Source organism: Trematomus bernacchii, unplaced genomic scaffold, assembly GCF_902827165.1.
Source record: "Trematomus bernacchii unplaced genomic scaffold, fTreBer1.1, whole genome shotgun sequence".
Lineage (NCBI taxonomy): Eukaryota > Metazoa > Chordata > Actinopteri > Perciformes > Nototheniidae > Trematomus > Trematomus bernacchii.
The window spans coordinates 5,703,296-5,718,432 of NW_022987513.1; the positions used below are offsets into that span (position 1 = coordinate 5,703,296).

General features: G+C 43.0%; 1 protein-coding gene across 6 annotated transcripts in view; it reads right to left on the bottom strand.

Moving 5' to 3' along the window:
- Positions 1-18: 18 nt before the first annotated feature.
- Positions 19-15,137, bottom strand: part of ncor1 (nuclear receptor corepressor 1) — a 59,565-nt gene continuing 44,446 nt past the window's right edge. For 4 of the 6 annotated variants that reach the window (XM_034114639.1, XM_034114663.1, XM_034114630.1 and 1 more), the window contains 22 exons: positions 13,293-13,407; positions 12,900-12,985; positions 12,627-12,795; positions 12,163-12,288; positions 11,993-12,076; positions 11,646-11,896; positions 10,596-10,899; positions 9,942-10,169; positions 9,540-9,728; positions 8,986-9,135; positions 8,205-8,390; positions 7,558-7,693; positions 6,384-7,060; positions 6,094-6,210; positions 5,084-5,223; positions 4,755-4,972; positions 4,513-4,656; positions 3,672-3,817; positions 2,761-2,814; positions 2,477-2,671; positions 1,707-1,883; positions 19-1,606 (listed from right to left, as the gene is read on the bottom strand). In XM_034114639.1, coding sequence (XP_033970530.1) covers positions 1,299-1,606; positions 1,707-1,883; positions 2,477-2,671; positions 2,761-2,814; positions 3,672-3,817; positions 4,513-4,656; positions 4,755-4,972; positions 5,084-5,223; positions 6,094-6,210; positions 6,384-7,060; positions 7,558-7,693; positions 8,205-8,390; positions 8,986-9,135; positions 9,540-9,728; positions 9,942-10,169; positions 10,596-10,899; positions 11,646-11,896; positions 11,993-12,076; positions 12,163-12,288; positions 12,627-12,795; positions 12,900-12,985; positions 13,293-13,407 — 4,200 coding nt within the window. In that variant the 3' untranslated portion in view covers positions 19-1,298. The remainder of the gene's footprint in view (positions 1,607-1,706; positions 1,884-2,476; positions 2,672-2,760; positions 2,815-3,671; positions 3,818-4,512; positions 4,657-4,754; positions 4,973-5,083; positions 5,224-6,093; positions 6,211-6,383; positions 7,061-7,557; positions 7,694-8,204; positions 8,391-8,985; positions 9,136-9,539; positions 9,729-9,941; positions 10,170-10,595; positions 10,900-11,645; positions 11,897-11,992; positions 12,077-12,162; positions 12,289-12,626; positions 12,796-12,899; positions 12,986-13,292; positions 13,408-15,137) is intronic. The other 2 variants (XM_034114647.1, XM_034114655.1) reach the window with 2 other exon arrangements.

The window sequence follows — 15,137 nt, forward strand, 5'->3', positions numbered from 1 at the left end:
TCAAAAGCTACAAAGCAAAAAAGTGCAACAATGGTGCAGACCATTCTTTATGTTTGGTTAGTTTTGTCTTTGTGTAATGGAAAGACAATTTACAGAGTTCAGATTTTTGTCAGGACAGTATAAAAAAAAAAAAAGAGGGACTACAGAAACAAATACAAACATCAAACACCAACATATATCTCTGAGAAAATTAGTTAAAGCTGCCTTCTTTCTCAAGTCACAAGGCATGGCAAAACCTGACTTACTATTTTTTTTACCATGACAACATTTGAGCAGATAATTCTGGACAGGTTGGAAACTGCAGAGAGAGACAGCTAAACACCACGGTCAGCTCTATTGAAAAAAAAGCATTGGCTCACTTTAATTACTCAGACGCAGTCCAGGAGTAGTCATATCTTATCCGGCTAAATTAAGCTTATATCAGACTTTTCACCTTTCTGCTATGACACCAGTGTTCTCAACTTGTTTTGAAGAAATGTCTCTGTCTAGAACGGGGTGAGAAGTTTCCGCTACCATCTGATAGTTACAATCCACGCATCATCTCCACTATGTGGTGAAGATAAAAAAAAAAATTGCTGTTTTAATTGTTCATCTGTGTCCACGATGTTCAGGCTCTGGTGGTGCTTGGTGGATGGCGCGCAGGGGTGGGGGGTAGCACTCCATTCGTGGTCAAATACAAACCAAAAGGTCTCTCTCAGCGTTGCTATGGTAAAAATATTAGCGTGGGTGTCAGGTCATGTGGGGCGGACTGGGAGAGACCAACTGTGATACCAAAGATTACACCCCTCCTCTTCCCGTTTAAAGTGGATCAATTTAAAAGCGACATTAAAATAAGAAATAATCAAGTTAAGAAAAACACTGCAAAAGGTTACTCTATTTACATACAATGATTCTTAAAGACAACGTATATCTTTACAGAAATCCCCAAAAATCAGAAATAGTCTCTTATGTTGTTTCTTTTTACATAATAAGTTCTTCATCTTTACTACAGCTCACGTCGTCCACTCGGTCAGGGTTTCATGTCTCCATCAGGCTGGTTGAGTGCTTCCAGACCAAATCCAGTCTCGTTCTGGAGAGCCCTGCCTGTCACTAGCTGCCTGCTTCACTCTTTGCTAACAGCCAGGAGGCGCCATAGCACCAAAAATAAAAAGGACACCACCCCATCTACTTGTCACTCTCACCAGTCAGCGAGGATAGTTCTGGGAGAGGGGAGAGGGGGGGGGGGGGGTGAAAAGACAAGCCTTAGTGCAGGGAGGGAGGGCTCTCTTCTGGTTGTCGGGGCTTGTAGCGAGCGGGGCTCAGTCGTCGCTGTCAGATAGGGTCTCGTATTGCTCTGACAGTAGAGACTGCCACACCCGCTGCTGGGCCACCGGAGCTCCAGCAGGAGGCGGCTGCAGCTGCTGCTGCTGCTGCTGCTGTTGTTGTTGATGCTGTTGTTGTTGTTGTTGTTGTTGCTGTTGTTGCTGTTGTTGCTGCTGTTGCTGCTGTTGCTGCTGCTGCTGCTGCTGCTGCTGCTGGCTCTGAATGGCGGGGGAAGCTATGGAGGTGGGTGGCGTGCTGCTCAGTATGCGCATGGTCAGCGGGTTGTATGGGAACTGCATTGATCCTGGAGATAGATAAGCAGAAGAGAACGTTATTTTTAAATGTTTCCGTCTGTATTTGACCAGGAGACAGTTTCTGTAGATGACATAGGCAGGACAGCTCACCTGTGGATGAGGGTCGGTCGTCCCAGCTCCACTGGGGTTGAGCTTGGGCTTGCCGGTGATAATCTCCCTCGGAGTGGACGGAGGACACTGAGGAGGGACGCTCCCCTCCGGCGTAGGCCTGACCCAGGTTAGGGGACTTGGTTTTCCGGCTGTTGGCTTTGCTCTGCTTCTGCTTCCCTGTAGATTCAAAAACATTTATATATCATCAACATAAAATTCCTTCTTAACTAAAACGTCCCCATCTAAAAATGTTCATAATAAAATCTGATTGGTATTGAAGTTTATCCGTCTATCCTATTATCGACAAACAGCGGTTTCTTAGCACTACCCCCTGTTGATATGACTCAGAATCGCTCATATATATTCACAATACATTTGAACACTCTGAAAATACTACTTCCTTAAGTGAGTGCCCTGAAAACTAAGCCCTATTTTGTCAATGTGGCCTTATGTTATTGTTATTTAGCCTTCATGAGGTCAGTGTAGATACATTCTCATGTAGATAAAAGAGATTGAAAGCACAAATTATTTTCAGATAATTAAAAAAATATTGAACATTTATAGGATCATATAACTATCAAAATGGGCTATATAACATGATTTATTGGGAGATTCTATGTGAAATCAGACCATAGCACCCCTATTAAAGACAAATAGAATTATCCTTGTTTCAAAACAACATTTCATAGCAAGTGCGACAAGTTGTCGACAATTTGGGGTCCCTCGCTGTTGTGAACATGTATAATTCTGTGAATGTATTTGGTGCTTACCCATACTGGGAGACGGGTTGGCCTCCTGGCGGACTTCGCTGCCCGCGCTGGGTGTGTTGTTGTTGGCAGACTGACCCCCCTGATGCTCCTCTGGCCTCTCCTCCAGGTTGCCCATCAAGGCTTTGCGGATGATGTCCTCTAGGCCCAGGTTATTGGCCGGGTCACTAAATGAGTTATTCCTTGGGTTGATGCTGCCTACAAAGCAACAACACAACAAAACAGACATTTAGAAACAGAGACATCAACTAGAAAGAACTGTGAAGTGTCAGAGTTTCATTACTTACTGGAGCTAGTAACAGCAGGCAAGTTGAAAATCTCTGTGCCTGGTTGAGCATTTCCTGCAAAACAATATTTAGCTTTTAAAAATAGTTTAATGTCTGACATGATGGAGCTACACATGATACAATGAGTGAAGTTGTTTCAATGTTATCACATGCTTAATGATCTTGAAAAATGTAAAGGAATGAGTGAATTAACACACAAATGTCTTGCATGCACACATATTAACAGTTCATCATCTGATGCATGCAGGTTAGTTTGAAGTAGGGCTGTACCCGAATATTCGTTCGTTGGAGTACTATTCGGGTTTCAATTTCGTTATTCAGATTTTTTTTCTCGTTTTTTTTGGCAGCTGCACTGCACTGCGGCTGCCAAATTGAATTTATTGAAAACTCCAATATCAACGTAAGAGCTTGTGCCTCTTCGGGGGGTGCTAACACTTAACCATAAACGTTATTGTTTACTTTCTCCGTCTTTATATGTAGATATGACTTTTTCTCCGTTTATCTCCGTCACGTTGTTTCCATAGCAACAACAACTTCCTGTCAACAGCTCTAACTCTCCTTCAAAATAAAAGCATGTCCATACAAAATAGGAAGCCAAGCCAAATTACACTTAACTTATACAACTGCAACGAAAGTAACAAACACAATGCGATATCCTTTTCAATTTCAAAGAACACAAATTGGGTTATTTACATTAACAAATAACTATAAAACAACAATACTGTAGAATAACAAAATGAATGCCGTGAATAAACCGAAATACACGTGTTGAAGCGGTTCGCTGCTGATTACCACGCCCCCCGCGCGGGTCGAATATTCGCTGCTGATTACTACCGAATATCCGGAGCCCGAAAAATGGTATTCGGGACAGCCCTAGTTTGAAGAGACAGGATAAGAAGAGACCCACTTACCAACATCAGAATCACCGACACCAGAGTTGGAGTTCAACTTACGAAAGATCTCCTGCTTCTTGGATTTTACCATAGGTGAGGTGTTTTCCAGCTTGGTGAAGAAGGAAGGCAGATAGCTTACACTCCCCGGAGAGCGCGAATCATTCCTTAAAATGAGCAAAGGGCAAAGAGTAAAATGGCGGGGAGGGGTAACTGAGGTGAAACGCTCTTGGGACAAAGCCCTTTCAAGTCGGCCGGGATGTCGAATGACTGCTGACAGGGGGAAGGTGCTGCCTGCTGGCATCCAAGAGAGAATTTGATTTACAGTCTAATGCAGCCAGGCATCAAATGTCAGGGCCCTAACAGAAAACTAACTCCAGCAATGTGTTGATCAGGTGTAAAAATGCTGGCTATTTAATCTTCTACAAGTATACTAGCTGACATTACATTTACATCTCAAAGCATGTAAGTTGCACACTCGTCTACATTTTATTTTAATCAACTTCTAATGATATTTCCATTTTATTTGTGTCAGTTACAATTGTCCTCATTTGGATAATTACTATGTTCTTTTAATTACATAATTTATATAATAATAAATTAAATGTTCTGTCTTTATTATTTTTTACATTGTTTTGATTGAGGAAAAGTGTATTATTATTTGAAAGGAAGCATGGCAGTACAAAGTCTTGTTCAGCGTTGAAAATGATGCTTCTCAATACAAACATTTAAACAACTTCGGGTCGGTTACTAAATTCTTAAAATGTTAATAACATTTTAAAAACAGATTCTTTATCAGCTTCAGCTATTGAGATGCACAACAACTTCAAACTATAATGTAAAAACACTTGATATCCCATACCTGATCTCAGAGTTTTCAGCCTCTCGTCTCTGGGGTGGATGCCCGGCCGCTTCCTGTTTCTCCATGCCCTGGTAGCTCTGTGGTGGAGAAATGGGTTCATAGTTCTCCATCTGTCTGCCGCTTCGCTCTGGAGATTTACCGGGCCTAGATAGGGAGCAGAGAGGGACAAACGTTAGCCTGATGATGAGGAATAAATCAGACTTGCTGTGATTGTTTTATAGTTAACTGGATGGTCTGTGTACCTCGCTCTGGGCTTGTCAGGGGCGTTCTCTGGGGAAACTCTGCTGGTGGATCTCTGGTGGTGAGAGGCCTGGCCCTGATTCTCAGGACTGTAGCGGCTGTGCCCCTTGGCCCGGCCTGACGAGGACACGGATGGCACTGAGCTCTGGAATGTTGCCGAAGCTGAGGAAGAGACAGGAGGAGGGTCCTGATTCCTGGCGAAGTCCTGGGTGATGATATGCTGCATGACAGGGAGTGACGATAAAACAGTTAGGTACGGTGGGTTTATCTTCATGGTAAATCTACATTTTCAGCATTATTTTATTTTTGTTTATTCTTATGTGTTTCCTACCGAAATGTGGTCTGCCAAGGTCATGAACCGGTGAGTCTTGGGAACCTGGGAGTAGCCTTCACCCTGGGAAGAGGGGGGCTGCTGGGGGGGCTCTGCAGATTGCCGGTAACGACTCATGTCATAGGCCCGCATGCCAGCTGCTGTAGGTTGACATGGGACAGAGAGTCAGGGTGAGTTGTGGATTCATTAAAACAGGGAGGAGCTTAAATGTGTGCCAACAGCCACCGCTCTGCATGAGTTTCCAGGAGACAGGAATAACTTCCAGAGGAGTCTCGTGGCAAACTGGTACAGAGGAATGGTGTCTCAAATGACAAGGTCAGTGGGTGAAGTCATTTAAGTTAAGGTATGTTTACTCCACTTGCCAGGCAGCTAAATTGAGCCGTCACAGCCAAATCTGTAACATGTCCTCTATGACCTAAAGCCGAACACTTAAACTAATACAAAAAAAATTATTCAGTATTGCACTGAAAAAATAAATTCTGGTGATCCATGTTCTAAGGCTGAAAGTAGTTATCTCTGGTGTCTTTATGATTTAAAAACAGGTGTTTTTTCTTTCTTTCCAGGACAATCTTTCCAAGTTCTGTGAGAATGGTTGGGGCAATGGTTTTGAAGGGTTTGTTTGTTTTTGTTGTTGCAATTCTCACTTTGGCCACAAGCACCAGTACCCCATGTTACCCCAAGTGAGACTAAATGCATCAATGTTTACTTCCAGGAGAGACTTGATATCTACATACACTGGCACAGGGTCCATCATGATGTGTGAGGCTAACACACAATAATGTACCTTGTTGACTTTCATTTATGGTGGCTTAAATGAGTAATGCTAAAAAATCATCCAGATGATTTAGAAATGCAAAAATTACCTGATCTTATGTCACATCACAGGAGACAAAACTTTTTATATGAGAAAACGGTTGAATTATTTTCCCTTTATTCCTCTGAGGGCTTCTGTAAAGTATAATTCTTCTTCCAAAATATGATGTGCTCAAATGGAGTTTGTGTGTTCATACCTGCTGCCTGTGGTTGCACTTCCTCTGGTTTCTCCTGTTGGGGTTGGACTGGTGAACTAGCAGGACTGATCACCTCGATGGTTCCTCCGGCGGTGTTGTCGTATCGATTAGATGACACTGCAAGACAAGCAGGGACAAAGAGTTACTACTTGTGTGAAGCCAAGGACACAATATGAAGGTTTGATCATGTTCTACTCTAAGAAAAAGATTACATTAAAGATTGACTGATGATGTCATTGTGTTGCAGTGCACCTATGAGCTGTTTGAATAACATCATGTGTAACACTCACAGCTGCTGGAGGAGTCCGAGCTCTGAGAGCCTCGCTCTCTTGAGTCCTTGTCCGAGGCTATCTGCCGCGTGATGATGACGTCAATGAAGTTAGCTGCTGTGATAGTCGTCTTTCCACGAGTCCGAAGCTCCTCTTCGATGCGTGACTTTGACGTTGGAGGGCCCTTATCCTTAGCTCCGGGCCCCTCAGAGTAAGCTGAATGAGGCTTACCCCCTGGCAGAGACATAGCACCGTATGGTGACTGCATGGAGCGCCTCTCTGCCTCGTGCTGCTGCTGCTGCTGATGTTGTTGATGTTGATGCTGCTGCTGCTGCTGCTGTTGTTGTTGATGCTGCTGCTGCTGCTGCTGTTGATGCTGTTGATGCTGCTGCTGCTGCTGTTGTTGTTGATGCTGCTGTTGTTGTTGATGCTGCTGTTGTTGTTGATGCTGCTGTTGAAGCTGCTGCTGCAGATGATGCTGTTGCTGCTGCAGATGCTGCTGCTGCTGTTGCTGTTCGGACATGCTGGCTGCTCGCCTCGACATTTCGTCTTCCCGTTCTTGTTTGTTGTCCTTCACCTTGGCGACATCCATCTGAGGGGCGGAGGCTGCAGCGTCCACCAGAGCAGCCAGAGCGTCAGCTGCAGTGCTGTAGCGAGAGCCGCTCTGTGATGTTGCTGTTGCTGCTGCTGTTTGAGGCCTGAAGAGGAAAAAAGAGATAAAGGCATCAACTATATTTCATTGTATTTAGTATACAGCCTGAAATACAGAAAATATTGAAATCTTTGTGTTTTTATCTTTGTATAACAAATTATACTGAAATTGTATTTCATAGCAGTTTAAGAAGTAGACATTTTGTCCAAAGAAGGCTACAAGAGGACGTTTTCAATGAAATCGGACACTACCATTTTTTTTAAATGCAACATACAGAAAATAACTTGTTTGTGTTTTTTTAATTTAACAAACTATTGCATTATCAAAACAACATTTGTAACAGTTTTAATATTGTAAAATATAATGAAAATGCATTAGTTATGACTGGAATATGATATAAACAAATGTCTTGAAGGACATTTTTGTCCCGTAACGACATAAGAAATGCTTTTAAAAAGGATGCACAATGTGTTTTCATGAGGAAACAGGAGAAGAAGTATAAGTGAGCCAACTTAGATCTAGGGGGAAAAGGTAGAGACTTACATCAGAGCGGTGATGACACTCTTGCCCTGGAAGATGCTGGGCCGCTGCTGAACCACCACCTCCTGCGTCCTGAGCGAGGGGGAGGGGGAGTGCAGATAACCTCGACTCCCTGGCCGGCCGGGCTGCTCTGCTCCACCTGAAACACGGGACATTGTAAAAGTGGGTTTCAATATAAAGTGACAAAAAGCAATCGCTGTCTAACAATTATTATATGCAACACTGTTTTTCATTTAGCAAAGTATATCAGATAAACTAGTATGTTTAGTGTTCAGGGAATGTCACTTTTAATTAGGGTTATTTTGTCTGTGCAAACCAAAGTTGTAGATGAAGTCTTAAATATACTTTTTTCTATTTTTGTTCTATCCAATTTTAGTTTGTTCCTCTATGTCATATTGTCTACTATGATATATTGTCAACTGACTACCCTACTACATAAAAGAAGAGACTTAGAAAAATTAGTAGGTGGACAAAAGAGAGGACATTTATCAGGAACTTTTTTTGTTAGTGGTCAACTAATGACTAATAACAGAAGTATTTTTATAAATTGGTAAAGTTTCTCCATAGAGTGGATGAAAACTTTTATATTATAAACGGATATAAAGATGATGATGTTGAATTGAGGCTTTCCCAACTTTTAAAAAGCTCACCTCCGCGCATGTATTCGTTGGTTCTCTCCCGTTCCCGCTCTCGTTCCCGTATTTCCCGTTCCCTCTCTCGCTGCTCCCTCTCCCTTTCCTTCTCTCGCTCTTTCTCCTGCTGCTCCCGGTCACGCTCCCTCTCCCGTTCCCTCTCCGCACTGGCAGCAACCGCGGCAGCAAGGTGGGCTTGGTGGCCTGAGGACAAAGACAGACACAACAAACACACAGGATTTATCCACACACACTACTCACAAGGTCTCAGCCGGATGGACCAGGATTCCTTTAGATATCTGAACCAAAGGTGTTCCAACAAATCACATCCCTGGTCAAATTCAGTCTCAGGAATATTCTTATATTTACCATTTTAGTCAAAACCATGAGTGCAAAAGACCATCCAGGGTTCATTACAGTGCTGCTGCTTTTAGTTGATATACTTCAAATGTCTCAACTGTAATTAGAAACTGTTTAAAGGCATTGTAATAATCTGTACAATACAATACACAAATCTATTCGAACCTATAGCTTGTGTGCCCCTAAAAAGGATCTATGTAGGAGCATCATTTCTAAAGATTAAAAAGAAAAACACACCGTGCAACAGACCAACAGATTTGTGAGAAATCCCGCCCAGTGAGATAGCAGTAAGACTTGATCTGTCACTGGATAGGCAGAACAAACCTTTGCCAACTCTGTTCAGTGCACTCACACTCGCAGAGGTGTGAGGGAACATGGAGGTCGTGGCGGGGAAGGATAAGGAAACACGTGTAGGGATGGGGAAGGGAGGGGTCCTCACCTGGCGATATGGAGTTTGGGTTGAAAGCCCTAGAAGGGAAAGGGGGCTGAGCTCCGGGGAGGTAGGCGATGCGTTCCAAAGTGGGATTACCTGTTCCCCCAGGGTGAGGTAACAGGATAGTTGGAGGCATCTGGGCTAGATCAATTATCCCTTTTACAGACAGAAGCAAAGGGCCAACGGTGAACAACAAGAACCGATTCATTAATTTTTGAACGTATGAACACCGTATACATTTAGCTTTAACCTGTCACCATCATGTGTTAGTGCTCACAAATACAGATTGATCAGTAAGCAACAGGGCTGCAAAGGGGAGTGGAATAGTGGTGAACTTGTAAGAGGCAACCACTCAGCAAATGGAAATTTAGACTGTACCCGATCATGAATTGAGTAGTAGCCGAATCAGTTGCAGCCCCAAAATTAAGAGCAAAATCAGCTAAATTTGACCAGGTCATTTGCTTCTGGGCGTCTGGAAAAGGTAGCCACTACTTCACAAGCACACAGTCTGCATACTACACCCCCCAGGTAAGAGAGGGTCAGCTGGTGGAGGTCCGTACCTCCGGGTCCGGCTGCGTAAGGGAGCTGTTCCCGCGGTGACAACCCTCGGGCCATGTCAGGTCGGATGACTTGCATCTGCTGGGAAGTGATATAATCATTGAGGATCGTCTGCCGTGTGTTCTCCATGGTGTACAGCTGGTACGTGTTGTGGTAGCCGGTTGGAGACGGCTGCCTGGGGAACATGAATGCTGTAGCAGACGATGGAAAAAAAAAAAAAGAAAGACAAAAAAAAATATGAACAGAAGGCCTCACAGATACTGATCGCGACTGCTGATGCCAATAGCTGAAAACAAATCCTGACCATGTAGTGCCTATGAATTAGAGAGTCCGAGTTGTTTATGAAAATCAACCCAGAATCCAAACTATTATATTTTTGTTTAAAAGGTTTTGAAATACTGTACCAGGATCGAGCACTCTGTGGAAGGCCATGGTGGGGTCCAGGTGTGGAGGCAGGTGTGCTCGGTACATTTCTCCAGGAACAATGTGCCGGTGCTGGGGGTCAAAGGGGCTGTGAGAGCCCACAGGGTCACCGCCCGTCACTGGAGACTTGGAAGGGATATTTTCCCTCTGTGTCGGGGTCATGGCATTCTTTCTTTCATGTGCAGCAGATTTCGCAGAGCTCATAACACCTTTGTGGGAAAGAGAGGAACACACACGGCTCTTCTAGTAAGTAAAAGATTGGTTGCATTGATTGGAGGTCATGTAGAGGGCCAACCCTGGTGTTAGCATTGCATTGGTTCCCTCGACAAAGGTCGTTTCCATTGGACAACAGATTTTTGTGGAAAATACATTTAGTTTTAAAGGAAACATTTTGTATTCTTACACATTTTGTTGGATAAACTTAAGCATACTTTTAATATCAATACCCTCAGCACTGTGTGCATATTGGTTTTTACTCAGAATATTGTTATTTTATCAAAATGATGACCTAGTTATGCAAGATAAATGTCTAATTAAATTTGATCCAACTCTATAATATATAGTTTTGGACAAGTAATGATTGGCTGGGAACCAGAAGTTCAATAGTTTGTGATTAAAATAGTTATGAAACCTACCCTCGGGTGTACGTCCCATCATGGGTGATCCTCTGGACCCAGGGTTGGTGCTGTAGTTGACGGGGGTCCTGCGAGCGTTGGCGTCCTCGTACATGCTTGGGCTAAGCTGAGACTTGTTAGCCTCCTGGTGGGTGGAGCGCAGGACAGAGGTGGAGTTGAGCACAGATTGGCGGACCGCCTTGCCCTCCTCGTATTTGGCTCTTTCCATGGCATCGAGCTGGGGCATGTTGTGGGGAAGCTTATTGGGACTGGTGATCAGGGACTTGACGTTGTGCTTGATGGTCGACTGGTTGTGAGGGTGAATCTGGTAAATGACAGCAACAACAAGTTAGTCATTAATTTATAACTAATAGGACTTTGTATGTTTGTTGAATAAGCATATTCAAAATCATAAAGGTAAAATAAAGCCCAATAAAAAAGCCATTAATGTTCACTGAACAGATCTAAAGAATGTAGGGCTGCACAATTAATAAAATATTTATCTCAAATCCCAATTTTGGTTTCTAATAATGAAATAAACATGATCACATTCCTGACTTTTAAATGTGTGCTTCATTCATAGAAAACGCAGCTGAAAATCTATTTAAGCGCTTCCTAAACTAAAAAGCCAGCCACCAGGGGGCGATAGAGATGCTTTGGCTTCAATTTCTAGGGAGCAGCCATTCTGTGCTAGGCTTGCTAGCGGTGTTCTGGCATATGCCTGAATGTTTTTATTAAGTACATTGTCACGTAGGCTATCAGTGCCCATGTCGCTTAATAAAAAAAACCCGATTTGTAAAGTGTGTTATTAATGCGACACGAACACTGAAAACTAAAAAAGAGTAAGTGTCTATCGTATTGCCCTTATCATGGAACGAGAATTTACCGAGAAGACTTTGTCATAGGGTTTATTTCCAGAATTATTTCATATTTAAACCCAATGTTTATAGGGAACCCGATAAAGTTAATGAGGGAATCGGGGTCTCAATTTTGATCAAAATAATTATGATTATTGTGCAGCCCTGAAAGAATAACAATAATAAATGTTGTCCACAAAGAAAATGGTCTTACCTGGGACATGGAGCCCTCCATACCCCTCCTGTCTGACATTTCGGGGGTCTTGCAGACATCCTGGCCGGACTGCTCTTGTCTGGGGATTTCGTGAATGGAGCGTCCCAACTCTTTGATGGTGTTGACTCCCTCATAGGGCTTGCCCTTGCCAATTCCCCCTTCGAAGGAGCGGATGGGAGGGCTCTCACGCTTTATCTGCTTTCCATATTTCATGGCATCTTCATAAGTCTCTGCAGCCGTTCTAGGTGTTCCTGGAAAGATTTGAGAAGTATTTTAGCCTTATCCTAATTTATGATGCTACTGAATAAAACATTATATTAATGTTGAATGCTTTACAATTAGCTTACCTTGCATGATGGATCCAGTCATCATTGGTCTTTCCTTAGAATCTCCATGTTGACCTTCTCTGGGCAAGGCTCTGCTAATCAACCCTGAAACAAACGAGCAAAGTCAGTATCCCAATACAAGACAAGAAAAACTGTAAAAAAGGTTTTACTCATTAACACTCAAAATGTACCCTCGAATGGAGCTCCTTCCCTGCCAAGGTGTCCCCTGCCCAAGGGTCCCTCCATCATGTCGTAAGTGCGTTTAAGCTCAAGGGCTGTCCTGGGACTGCGGGTGTTTTCCCTTGGGTTCTTGATAGCTTTTGGGCACAAAAATACATGTTGTAGTTTATGTGCAAAGTAAAGGAATACTCAAAAATGATTTGATGTATCAATAATAAAAGATAGGAAAGCATTAAAAGGCAAGTGAGAAAAACAGATTCTGGTGATCCATTGGTAGGTGAAATGTTGGTTGTTGTCAAGTTGCTTTTTATCATTCTCTACTCTAAACAGAAAAAAATGAAAATATTCTACAAAAATAAATCTGTGCTGAAGTCATAAACACAGGAGAAAAGACTATTTGGATCAGAGATGGTGAATACATCACCAGATATTCTTTCTCACTGGAACTCTCAAGGCTTCCATACTAAGTACTTACCATCATAGGAGAGGATGTGACCACTCTTCCCTTCATAGATGACATGACCTTTAGACAGCTGGTCTCCCCTAGCCTTGTCTGGGTTGCTCATGTCCTCCGTGGCCAACTTTGTGATGGTGCCCTTCAGGAGGTCAGCAGCCATGATGGGCTGGGAAAGGGCTGGCGTGCCCTATTGTGTAGAAAAGAGGGAAAATGTTGTGAAAAATCAAAATCAAACACATCAAATATACGGGAAAATCTAACAATTATCTGACCACTTAAACCATTTATTACCTGAGTTATGGACCCTCTCTTAGCCAGACCCTCGCCCATCTTTGCTGGGTTGCCCCTGCCGTCCTGCATGGATGGAACTGCAGCTCCTGGAGGATTACAAAGAAGAAGAAAAAAGAGAATTAAGTCATGCATGGTTAGTGAATATCGTAGGAATAACTGTTTCAAGATTTGAATTCAAGAACATTAATTATTAAAAAAAAGTACTGAAATCAATACAGTTATCATGCAAAAATGCTTGCTTTACCAAGATGTTGTGATGAGGAGAAAAAAAACCTTACGACCATAAACATATATTAGTCTCTTAGGTGTTATTTAACTAAGTTAGGTTGAGACTTAATGTCTAAAGCTGCATATGAGCATACTCTTAGTAATGTGCAGTGTGTGTAGTCCTACCAGGTTTGTTAGGATCCTGCTGCCGAGGCAGACCTAAAGAGATGGAGCCCACTGCGCTCTTAGTCCCCTCTGGACCGTAGACAGCATGGGACGGCAGGTATGTGCCGGGAGTTCCCTGGAAAAGCAGGAACAGAGAACACATTTTAAAGGCAAGTCAGGTGTCCACAAAAATAAGAAAGTGTCTAGTATGGATTTGTGCTAGAGCAGCAGTTTTCAAAGTGTGAGCCGCGCCTCCCCTGGGGGGCGCCAGAGAGCTTCAGGGGAGGCGCAGCGTGAGAAACAAAATAAAGAGAAAAAGATGAGTAAAGTGACACTTGCACACTTTTGGCTGTCTGTGGAGACCGAGTTCCCCCACCTCGCCAAAAAGGCTGTAAAAGTGCTCATTCCCTTCACCTCCACCTACCTGTGTGGGTGCGGGTTTTCCGCATTGACTTTGATCAAAAGCAAGTGCAGGTCAAGGCTGCAGCCAGAGGATGCGTTTATTCCTGTGTGCATCAAAGACGCAGACTCATTGTTCCCACTAAAGTAGGGGTGAGTGTAATAAGGAGGCAAAGTTGACGTTCAGTGTGTTGCCGGGAGCATATAAGGATGTATCCACGATGTTGAAAATGTTAAAAATGTTAAAAGAATATGTGTTGAGAACACGGCGTGCGAAGATATACGGGTCGTGCTGCAGCTAGATTTGCCTGTCTAGAAGGTGTTGGCGACTGACATGCAAGGAAGAACGGCTGTCCACAGGCTGTTCCAACTTTAACAACTTTATTAACTTCCAGGGTAGTGAATTGAACATGCTATTGTAATTGGATGTGTGGTATATTTTCATGCACGCACACGCATGTTCCACAAACTGAACAACACTCAATTGTCCGATCGCTACCAGTGTCCTTGCGATCTTGTTATAACAACAAGTGCACGTTACTGATGCAATATGGTTGAGATCATTCGGGCTTATTCTAGAGGGGTGCAAGGAATAGTCCAAGTAGTGGGGGAGTTTTATACAATATGTTTAAAACATAAAGATAAAAAGGTTTAAAAAAGTTATTATTTAATGTTTTAAGGAGGTGACGCTACTCAGCCAATCAAATTGGTGCAGTCAGTGAGTCAGCACGATAGATTCAAACACACACAGACACGAGACAAGAGGAGAGAAACAGTCGGAGTAATTTCAAATGGCGGAAGGTAGACAGCGAAAACAGAGCATTTAATGACATTTTCTCTTACTGGACCTCTTTGAAATGCAATTGAATACCCCTGCATTATAGCAACAACAACAATAATAATAATAATAGCAATAATAATTGGGAGGGGGGGCGCGGCTGTTCTTATGTTCTCTGAGGGGAGGCTCACCTTCCCACACTTTGAAAACCCCTGTGCTAGAGAAACAGAAACAACCCAACAAAATGTTACTAAAACCGTGTTGTGTGAGTCTGTTGTGAAAAACAGCTCATCATCCAACCCATATGTCTTCATTCTAAGAGACAGCGCACATGATGTTGATGAATAAAAGGTGCATTGTGGAGTTTTTTTAAACTAAAAACGGCAAATGTGGTGTGCAGAGAAACACATCTAATAAATGGGTTGAATGTCATAAAACCTTTGCAAAACCGAAAATAAAAAGAAGTATTTTTAGCATTGTTTATATTCATGATAACATGCTGGCTATGTCCTTCTTCCTTATCTTTACTTGCGCATTACAACATATCTTATCGTGTTACAGCCACCTGTAGAACATGGGAATAGTGTAAAACCGTTGGCTGGAATGTGTACTGCATCCCTCCGATACACATGTGCGTCACCCACTCAGCGAAAGTCAAAAACTCAACAAGGAACCTTTACAGTTGGCCC